This window comes from Theobroma cacao, chromosome 7 (assembly GCF_000208745.1).
Source record: "Theobroma cacao cultivar B97-61/B2 chromosome 7, Criollo_cocoa_genome_V2, whole genome shotgun sequence".
Taxonomy (NCBI): Eukaryota; Viridiplantae; Streptophyta; class Magnoliopsida; order Malvales; family Malvaceae; genus Theobroma; species Theobroma cacao.
Window position 1 is genome coordinate 9,147,187 of NC_030856.1, and position 11,981 is coordinate 9,159,167.

The 11,981-nt window shown below is 29.7% G+C and overlaps 1 protein-coding gene across 1 annotated transcript; it reads left to right on the top strand.

Moving 5' to 3' along the window:
- On the top strand, nucleotides 8,571-11,981 carry LOC18594485 (rust resistance kinase Lr10). Its single transcript, XM_018124856.1, has 4 exons — nucleotides 8,571-9,494; nucleotides 9,948-10,036; nucleotides 10,147-10,176; nucleotides 10,662-11,981. The coding sequence occupies exons 1-4, from the start codon at nucleotides 8,797-8,799 to the stop codon at nucleotides 11,795-11,797; spliced, it is 1,953 nt and encodes a 650-aa protein (XP_017980345.1). The 5' UTR covers nucleotides 8,571-8,796; the 3' UTR covers nucleotides 11,798-11,981.

Sequence of the window (11,981 nt, forward strand, 5' to 3'; positions counted from 1 at the left end):
CTATTTTCATTCCTTCGATTGAGTGTGTGCATATGCATGTGTTGGGCTAAATGCTTAAATTGAGACTAAATGTTTGGATATTTTTGTAATTAAGGACTAAGTGTTTCAATTGTAATAATTAAAGACTAAACATTTTCGATTCTTTACAATTAAGGGTTAAGTTGACAAGTGGATGAAAAGTGTATCACACACTACAAAATTTTGTTTGAGTTGATGATATAGTAGCTGATTTGGCATGTTATCCAAACGGTATTGTTTTGATCTAAATCTTACGCTTAATTTTCTCCTAATTTCACTTGTTCTGCTTTATCACCTCTTCAATCCAACACTCTTCTCCTCATAGATGGGCACATACATGATCACTAGTAAGGCAATACCAATTTATGACATCGAACATTATGGAATGTGTTAACTCATGTATGAAGTATGCAAGACAAATGCTAATCACTGTTCTGATCAAGTTCATTAGAGACATGTTCCGGCGTTATTTCTATGAACGACATGAGCAAGGGGCCAAAGCTTTCACGCCTCGCAGGTCTTGGGCTACCTCTCGGTTGAGCAAAAAATTCAATGAAGCACATCGCTTTATAGTTAAACCTATCAATCGAGTGGATGATTTGTATATGAAGTGTTAGTCGTTTCCATTAGATATTAACTTATTAATTATTTGTATAAAGTGTTGTTAATTATTTGTATGAAATGTTGATATATCACGCTTTGTATGATTTTTAGGTATCTTTGAACTTCTCCTCATAATGTACAAATTTGAGAGAGGCCAAGCTTATATAATATGTCGTTAAATGCCATGGTCGAAAAAGTTGTTTCATGGCATGTTAAAAAAATGATGTTGTTACACACAAGTTTCTAAATATTTGTTACATAGCATGTTGGGAAATGTTATTATTACTTTCGTGGAAAAAATGTTATTAACGCCATGTTGAAAAATATAGTGTTATATGTCATATTTTAAAATTTAGTTGTTATACGTTATGTTGAAATTTTAATTGTTACACGTCATGATGAAAATTTAATTGTTACACGTCATATTGAAAAATATAGTTGTTACACACCATGTTAAAGACTTAGTTGTTACATGTTATGTTGAAAATTTAGTTATTACACACCATGTTAACCAATTTAGTTGTTACATGCTATGATGAAAAAGTTGTTACACATCACATCATAATTTGAACAGTTTGGAAAAAATTTTCTAACTAAACTACCATTCTGTATCTTACATGACACGATGTTTCATCTCTCTTTAATTTTTAAATTGCTCAAATGCTAAAATATTACATAACGATGGGAACCCATGAACAAGCAATGCATAATAAGTTAATGACGACAGATACCTAGTTGGATGATGAGATGATGAAAAGGGAAACGATCATAGAGGTGAGGTGGATCGGGGAGAAGAAGAGGCAAAGTGTGGGTAATTTGGATTGATGGTGGGCAAATTAAAATAATGGGAAAATGAAATGATGGGAATAATCAAATAAGGGAAAACAAAGTCGTTTTTCCTAGACAAAATGACGTCGTTTGTCAAAAATTAAATTCACTTGCCATGTCAAAGACAAAAATCTAAGTCAAAGTCAGTGTTCACATCATGCATGTGTCCTACATGCATCTAATACCTCTCACTTTAACCTTTAATTGTAAAAACCTGAAAACGTTTGATCCTTGATTATTATAATTGAAAATTTTAACTCTAAATTGACAAAAACTAAAAATTTTAAATACCAAATTAAGCATTTAGTCGCATATATCATGAAAAAGATGAGTCTCTACTTAAAGAGATTAACCCTTTCAGTGAAATAAAAATTTATATATATTCAATATCACTTTAAAACACATTTTGGATTCGTTTGTTTTACAGTAAAATATTTTTTGAAAAACATTGTTAGGATTTATATTTGTTTGGAAAACAAAAAATTAATTTTAGATGTAAAACATTTTATGAGTTAACAGAATTAACAACGAAAAATGTCTTACGTCCTTGAAAGGCGTAAGACATTTTTTAAAAAAACAACAAAAGCACTTCTATACTAAATTTATGAGTATAAATTTAATGAATATTAATATTTAATTTAAAATATTAAAAAAAATAAAAATATTTAACTTTAAACAAATTAATTTAAAATATTAATATTTAAATTATACAATACAATTAAAAATAAAAAATATTTTTTTAATGAAACCATTCAATACAATTAAATTTTATATTTATAAATAAAATAAATTTTACTTATAATTATAATAAAAAATATTCAATAATCATCATTTGATGAATACACATTTATAATAGGTTTAAATCTTATTAATAATTATAATAAAAAATATTTCAATAATCATCATTTAATAAATACATATTTATAAATATATATTTTTGATATTTTATATAATTGATAATTTTTTTTGATAATTTATATAAATAATAAAAAATATTAAAATTTTCTATAAAAAATTTTTTCATCAATAAGTCATTTTTCAAGTATCAAATAGACCCTTAGATAAGATTCAGTACGGGAACGTCACCGTGTAACAGCGTGTCACCGCGTGCAGCTTTATCGGTCAATTCCTCGCACCATCGCATCAAGGACCTCACACCACAATTTGGTTAAAGGGACTCGGAGTCGGATGTGACTTCCACAAGCTTGCAGTACCTTTACCCAAAAGAGTGGCCTTGTAAATCTTTCTATGTGATTGTCTCTCTATGCTATGCACATTCAAAATCATTCGATGTAGGCCTCGTCACATACACCTCTTATAGTATACTTGCCTACAATGCATTTTAAAATCAAATCAATGATAGGGAAAAGGAATGGAAGTTATAATTGGGAGAAAAGAGAAAAATTATGGGTTTTTCTTTTTGCTAAATTATGTTAACGTAATTTAGCATTCACATAGTTTTATGATATAAAAATTTATTTATTGAATTTTAATTGGTTATATTTTATTATTTTCTTCAAAGGAAATGATTATTTTAGTATAAAATATTTATTTAATTTTATTTTTATGGAATTCATCTTATTTTACTTACATATATTTCATGTCTTTATGTTTTAAATATTAACTAATTAGAGATTTGATCAAATCATAATTCACAAACTAGTATATCAAATATATATATATATATATATACTCCCTCCATATCTTTTTTATTTTTTATTCATCTTTTTCCTAAATATATTTTAGATTTTAATTTTCCTATTATGTGCAAATTAAATTTTATTTGCTTATACACTTTTCTTACCGTATACCTCCCTTTCCTTTCCTCCTCCCTTGTCGCTTCTCACTACTTGTCTTCTCTCTTCTCTCCCTTCTGTTGTACTTATTTTCCACTATCCTTCTCCCCTCAGCACTCATTGTGTGAACCAGGAAAGTCACGACAAGCCTCCCCAGTCCAGTACCCTTTAACACGACATTAGAAAAGGAGTTAGAGCGACCCCGACACATGCCACACACTTCCTCTCCCCTTCCAGATCGCCCCTTGCATTATTCATGAACAAACCGCCCAAAAAATTTCGATAATTTCTTATAAGAATTTAAATAAAATTTTGATAAAACTATATCAAATTTTCGATAAAATTCTATCAGATTTTTTATAAAATTTTAACAAAACTAACATCTTAAAGTTAAATTATTTAAATGAAATTCTACAGCATTGATACGTTTTCATTGGAGATGAATTTTTTTTTTCATTTTTGATGTAAAGCATTTTCAATATTATTTTTTTACTGAATTTTTATGAAAGATCCTTAAGAAAATAATCTTACAACAGAATTTTGACTTTGTCCAATAAAAAATTTCATAAAAATCTTTTTTTTATGCAAGTGAATAGATTTGTGCGAGGTTTGCGAAGAATTTTGACAAAGAAAGGGTGAATACATAAAATAAATAAATAAAAAAAGAGAAGCTCTAGGGCTAAGGAGTATGCAAAATAAGGAAGTAGAAGAATAATAAGAAGTGATTTACAGGTCAAAGTCCTTTTAGGGTGGAAAAGCTCCTCTCATACCCAACTTTTTCATGCAAATTAAAAAAAAAAATGTGAAGAAGAAGACAAATTAGGCACGTTGTGGCTCATGACTGTCTAATTATTTGTCATCTTTATCAAAAGCGTGCAAACCCATTACACATATATATATATATTATTCAAAAATATTTTATTTTATTTTATTTTATTTTATAAGTAACTATTTTTATGTAATAAACAAAACAAACCCCACGTACCAGAATGGAAAAAGTGATAATCACTTGCTGGAAATTTGTAAAATCATTTTGTTTTGCTAAGATTATAAATTAAGAGAGTAAGATTTATTTTGTCACAGATATATTTTTAATTTAAAATTTTTTTATTGATATGAGATTTATCATATTTTATTTTAACTAATTGCGTAAAATTTTTATTATAATTACTTTCTCATTTATAAAAAGAAATTTACTTATCTTACATTAATAAAAAAATAGATAAATTCGGGTAAAAGCAAAGTTATTTATTATTATTTAGCCTAAGATTGGACATAAAAAAGACACATAAATTTAGCTTGTCCATGTGTCAATGAGGTAATGGGTGTCTATTGAGAATGCACTCAGTTGATATAATTGCAATGTTAAAAGAAGCTCACTTGAGAACGACAATAGAGTAAAACCTTTAATCAGCCCAAAAAGGTTGGCTCCACCAAGTTGTGGGGAAAAGTAGCTGATGGCGCAAAGCAGTTTCCACCTTGTTCAAAAAGAGTTAAATGTGGGTTCTACTTGTAAAGTATATCCACCGGCTTCTTATGTTTGCATTTAATTCTCATTTGTCTCAAAGGTTCAGTAAACCAACAGGCTAATTAGAGAACAGATTCTCCGAAAACAGTTGTTCCTATGTTCCTATTTTCATTCCTTCATTTGAGTGTGCATATGCATATGTTGGGTTAAATGCTAAAATTGAGACTAAACATTTGGACATTTTTTTAATTAAGGACTAAATGTTTTCATTGTAAAATCAAGGACTAAATATTTTCGATTCTTTATAATTATAGGTTAAATTAACAAGTGGATGAAGAGTGTATCACATGCGACAGAAAATTGCTTGAATTGATGATATAGTAGTTGACTTGGCATGTTATCCAAATGGTGTCATTTTAATCTAAATCTTACGCTTAATTTTCTCCTAATTTCACCTGTTTTGCTTCATCTCCTCTCCAATCCAACTCTTTTCTCCTCAAAGATGGACACGTGCATGATCACTGGTAAGGTGATACTAATTTATGATATCGAACATTATCGAATGTGTTAACTCATATATGAAGTATGCAAGACAAATGCCAATTATCGTTCTAATCGAGTTCATTAGAGACATGCTCCAACGTTGTTTCCATGAATGACATGAGCAAGGCACCAAAGCTTCCACGCCTCGCAAGTCTTGGGTTTCCTCTCGATTGAGCTAAAAATTCAATGAAGCACATCACTTTACAGTTAAACCTATCAATCTAGTGGATGATTTTGTATATGAAGCGTTAGTCATTTCCATTAGATGTTAACTTATTAATGATTTGTATGAAGTGTTGCTAATGATTTGTACGAAATGTTGATATATCATGATTTGTATGATTTTTGAGTGCCTGTGAACTTTTCCTCATAATATGCAAATATGTGAGAAGCCAAGTTTGTATAATGTGTTGTTAAACGCAATGGTTGAAAAAGTTGTTTCATGGCATGTTGAGAAAATGATGTTGTTACACACAATTTTCTAAATATTTGTTACATAACATGTTGGGAAATGTTATTGTTACTTTTTGTAGAAAAAATGTTATTAATGCTATGTTGAAAAATATAGTATTACATGTTATGCTTTCAAATTTAATTGTTACATATCATGTTAGAAATAATTGTTACATGTCATGTTGAAAATTTAATTGTTACACGTCATGTTGAAAATTTAATTGTTACACGTCATGTTGAAAAATATAGTTGTTACATATCATGTTAAAGACTTAGTTGTTACACGCCATATTGAAGATTTAGTTGTCACACACTAGGTTCAAAAATTTAATTGTTACCCGCTATGATGAAAAAGTTGTTACACACTACATCATAACTTGAACAATTTTGATGTGATGGAAAAGATTTTCTAACAAAACTACTATTCTGTATCTTGCAAGACAAGATGTTTCATCTCTCTTTAATTTTCGAATTGCTCAAATGCTAAAATATTACATGACGATGGGAACCCACGAACAGGTGATGCCTAATAAGCTAACGACAACAGATACCCAGTTGGATAATGAGACGATGGAGAGGGAAAACGATCACAGAGGTGAGGTGGATCGGAGAGAATAGGAGGCAAAGTGTGAGTAATTTAGGTTGATGGTGGGAAAATGAAATGATGAGAAATTTTAATTGATGGGAATAATCAAATAGGAGAACACAAAGTCGTTTTTCTTAGACAAAATGGCGTCATTTGTTAAAAATTGAATTCACTTGCCACGTCAAAGATAAAAATCTATGTCAAAGTCAACGTCCATATCATGCATGTGCCCTACATGCATCAGATACCTTTTACTTTAGCCTTTAATTGTAAAAAATCGAAAACATTTTATCTTTGATTATTATAATTGAAAATTGACTCTAAATTGACAAAAACTAAAAAATTTAAATACCATATTAAGCATTTAGTCGCATATATCGTGAAAAAGATGAGTCTATACTTAGAGAGATTAACCCTTTCAGTGAAAATATATATATATATTCAATATCACTTTAATACACATTTTAGATCCCTTTGTTTTGTAGTAAAATATTTTTCGAAAAATGTTTTTAGGATTTATACTTGTTTGGAAGATGGAGAATTAATTTCAGATGTAAAACATTTTATGAGTCAATAGAGTTAACATCGAAAAATGTCTTACGCCCTTAAAATGCGTAAGACATTTTCCAGAGAACAACAAAAGCACTTTTATATTAAGTTTATGAGTATAAGTTTAATAAATATTAATATTTAAATTAAAATATTAAAANCCAGAGAACAACAAAAGCACTTTTATATTAAGTTTATGAGTATAAGTTTAATAAATATTAATATTTAATTTAAATATTTAACTTAAAAAAATTAATTTAAAATATTAATATTTAAATTATACAACACAATTAAAATAAAAAAAATATTTTTTAATGAAACCATTCAATACAATTAAATTTTATATTTATAAATGGAATAAATTTTACTTATAATTATAATAAAAAATATTTCAATAATCATCATTTGATGAATACACATTTATAATAGGTTTAAATCTTACTAATAATTATAATAAAAAATATTTCAATGATCGTCATTTAATAAATACATATTTATAAATATAAGTTTTTGATATGTTATATAATTTATAAATATTTCATTTTTATAATTATGATTAAAAAAGTGATAAGATAAAATTTTTTTTGAAAATTATAGTTTGTTTTTATTACAAATATGTAGTTAAATGCTTTACAAAATATCATTATTGATTTTTTCTATTTTTATTTTTATTTTTAATTTTGATCTTAAATTAATAAAAAATAAATATCAATATTATTTTGTAATCAATTTTTATTTATTATTTTAACACTTAAATAACTCTATCGTGATGAAAAATATTTTTTATAAAATGATCTAAATAATAAAATATATTTTTGATAATTTATTTAAATAACAAAAAATATTAAATTTTTCTATAAAATATTTTACATAAAAAAATTTTATTAATAAATCATTTTTCAAGTATCAATGGGACCCTTAGGTAAGATTCAATACAGAGCGTCACCGTGTAACAGCGTGTCACCGCGTGCAGCTTTATCGGTCAATTCCTCGCGCCATCGCATCAGGGACCTCACACCATAATTTAGTTAAAGTGACTCGGAGCCGGATGTGACTTGCCACAAGCGTGCCGTACCTTTACCCGAAAGACTGGCCATGTAAGTCCTTCGTTGTGATTGTCTCTCTATGCTATGCACATTCAAAATCATGCTTGTGTTCATATTCGATGTAGGCCTCGTCACATACACCTGTTATCGTATACTTGCCTACAATGCATTGTAAAATCAAATCAACCATAGGGAAAAAGGATTGAAAGTTATGATTGGGAAAAAAGAGAAAAACAACGGCTCTTTTTTTTTTTTGTTAAATTATGGTAACGTAATTTAGCATTCACAGAGTTTTATGATATAAAAATTTATTTATTGAATTTTAATTGGTTATATTTTATTATTTACTTTAAAGGAAATGATTATTTATTAAAAAATATTTATTTAATTTTATTTTTTATGAAATTCATCTTATTTTAATTACATATATGTCATGTTCTTAGGTTTTAAATATTAACTAATTAGAGATTTGATCAAATCATAATCCACAAACTAGTAAATTTAATACATATATATATATGCACACACACTCCGTCCATATTTTTTTATTTTTTATTCATCTTTTTCATAAATATATTTTAGTTTTTAATTTTCCTATAACGTGCAAATTAAATTTTATTTGTTTATACACTTTTCTTCCCCTATACCTTCCTTTCATCCCTTTTCTATTCTCACTACTTTTCTTCTTCCTTATCTCCCTTCTGTTGTACTTATATTCCACACTCCTTTTCCCCTCAGCACTCATTGTGTGAACTAGGAAAGTCACCACAAGCCTCCCCAGTCCAGGACCCTTTAACACGACATTAGAAAAGGAGCAAGAGCGACCCCAACACATGCCACACTTCCTCTCCCCTCCCAGATCCCCCCTGCATTATTCATCAACAAACCACCCAAATTAATTTTAGCATGCCAAAACCAAAAGCACAACTTCCATGGTTTGGCCTCATGGCCGCCTTTGCTTTATTTCTACTGCCGGAAGCTTGCATCGCCGGAAGAAGAAACAAGGATTGCGGTTTTACTCTGTGTGGAGACGTTAACATCAGCTACCCTTTTCGATTAACAAGCCAAACTCCCAAGTGTGGTGACCATAGGTATGAGTTGGAGTGTCATAATAATAACCGCACCACTTTGGTCATGAAACATGGGAGATTGTATGTCCAAAACATCTCTTATGGAAATCATACCATACAAGTTGTCGATGCGAATGTGGGCAGGGATGATTGCTCCCTTCCTCGCTTCAGTAAGTTTTATGATACATGCAAGCTACCGTACAGAGCGTCGTACAGAGCGTCTTACCTTATGAGCATAATATCTCTTGTAAATTGCACGACACCGATGAAATCTTCTCTGTATGTTGATGCCTCTCGTTGCCCCAATCGCTCTTCCCATCCACCTACCTACTTTTATTTTTTAGATGAAGGAACACTGCCAGTTGATTTCAATCAGTTTTGCACAATCGAAGCACAGGTTCCAGTTGGGCTACAGAATATCAGCAACATGTCTACTTTGGACATCTACAAAAAACTGTTACTGGGCTTTGAGCTGTCATGGGTGGACTTAGATGATTTCCTGTACTATTGCACGGAGGATAAACTTCAAGTGATGTAAGAATTTTCAATAATTTTATTCTATTTTCCTAGGCTGAGTTAGGTTGGAAAAATTATGGTTAAAAAATCATTATATGTTTTGAATAGTAAAACGTTAACGTTTTGCTCAAACTTCACTTCCTTGTAACTGATTTTATTCTTCACATGAAGCAGGGGAGACCTGCTGCAAAGGGGAATAGAGAAAACTCCCTTAACAATGGAGTGAAGAAAAATAAAAAAGTAATCCCTTTTATTTATTTATTGCTCCGCCAATGTCGAAACAAACTTCATTAAGAAATTAAACAGAATATATATGGGCACAAACTGTCGAATCCCTGTCCTGCTTGGGGCTATAACCGTTATTACCTAGCAAAAGGAAACAAAAAAAAAAAAGCAGAGCAGGGTACATAGCAAGCCTTTTATTTGAGTTTCTGATATCTTTGTTTTATTTGGATATGTTAAACATTCCAGATTGGTCTCGTTGCGAGATGCATTGTACACGTATGTGAACAGCTTGGTATATTTCCCCTTCCATAGCCAAGATTATTATTATTATGAAAGTAAGATTAATTTGCAGGTTTCATAAGTAGTTTTCGTATTGAATTTGCTCTATTTGTTCCTTGTTATGGAAATAATTATGTTTCATTTGCGTCTTGGTATTTTTCTGCAGGAACGTATATTTTATGTCTTGGAGTAACAGGTAAACTTTAACTCTGCTATTGCATGTACAGAAAATTACGCAATATCAATGTTTTCATTCATAAAATAACTGAAATTTTTTTTTGTGAAAAAAATATTAAAGAGCTATTAGATCATACCAGCTTATAAATGTACCCACTTAAAACTCACAAAAGAATAAAGCTTTTTAATGATTTTAATTTTACAGCTATAATATTTAATTTTCTTTATCATATTCAAACTATACTATTTAATTCTGAGAGAAAGCTTTATATTACACTTTTAATTATTGGGCAATTCCCGTGATAGTTTTTCTTTTCTTTTTTCTTTGTTGTCTTTATGAAAATAAGCATCTTACACTTTTCCATTCTGTTATAAAATTAGTTCGTTTGGGCCAAAGATAACAACACTTAAGTTGCCCTATACAAGACATAATCACTTTTCTTTCGAAAATAGTTTCATTCAAATATACTAATGTGTTCCAATTTATTTATTTTTTTTAAAAAGGAGGAGTCATCTTATTAAGAGCTTTGCCGGGAATATGTTGCTTGATCGTAGTTGTTACGTACAAATGGCGAAGAAAACATTTATCTGTGGATGACACGATTGAGGAATTTCTTCAAAGTCAAAATGATTTAATGCCGATAAGGTATTCTTATCGTGAAATAAAAAGAATGACTAAAAATTTTCGAGATAAATTAGGTGAAGGTGGTTATGGTTCAGTGTTTAAAGGAAAGCTTCGTAGTGGCCATTTTGTAGCAATAAAGTTATTGGGTAAGTCAAAAGCTGATGGACAAGATTTCATTAATGAAGTTGCTACAATCGGGAGAATTCATCATGTTAATGTGGCAAAACTTATTGGATTTTGTGTGGAGGGATCAAAACAAGCTCTTGTCTATGACTTTATGCCTAATGGATCTCTAGATAAGATCATATTTGCAGAAGAAAATAAAACTACCTTGAGTTGGCAAAAAATGTTTGATATTGCGCTTGGGGTGGCTCGAGGAATTGAATATTTACATCAAGGATGTGACATGCAAATTCTACATTTTGATATCAAGCCACACAATATTCTTTTAGATGAGAACTTTATCCCAAAAGTTTCAGATTTCGGTCTTGCTAAACTCTATTCTGTAGATGATAGCATTGTATCACTCACTGCAGCACGAGGCACAATTGGATATATTGCTCCTGAATTGGTTTACAAAAACATTGGAGGCATCTCGTACAAAGCTGATGTTTATAGTTTTGGAATGCTATTAATGGAAATGGTGGGAAGAAGGAAGAATTTGAATCGATTTGCTGAACATTTAAGTCAAAAATACTTCCCTTCATGGATTTATGGCCGATTTCATCAAGGAGAGGACATTGAGTTGGGAGAGGCTACAGATGTTGAAAAGATAATTGTTAAGAAGATGATAATAACAGCTTGTTGGTGTATACAAGTGACACCTAATAACCGTCCTTCAATGAGCAAAGTCTTGCAGATGCTTGAAACAGATGTTAAGCTCCTTCAAATGCCACCCAAACCTTTTCAACTTCCTTTCGAAATATCAATTGAGGATCATGTTGATGACAATCCAAGTGAGGATCCAACTTCATCACTTCTTTCTTCGAATGAAATTAGCTTAAATATAGTCTAAGCTATGAAACTTTTCATTTTATCACATTACCTTTGTACTTTGATAATGAGAAAAAATCATATCTCTCTAGAATTTTATATTGTAATTTCCAAACTTTGCTCTGTATTTTTAGCTCTGTTTTTATGGGTGTTTTTTTTCATACCATTTTGTGTTTTATTTCATAATATATATCCTTCATTTTGCT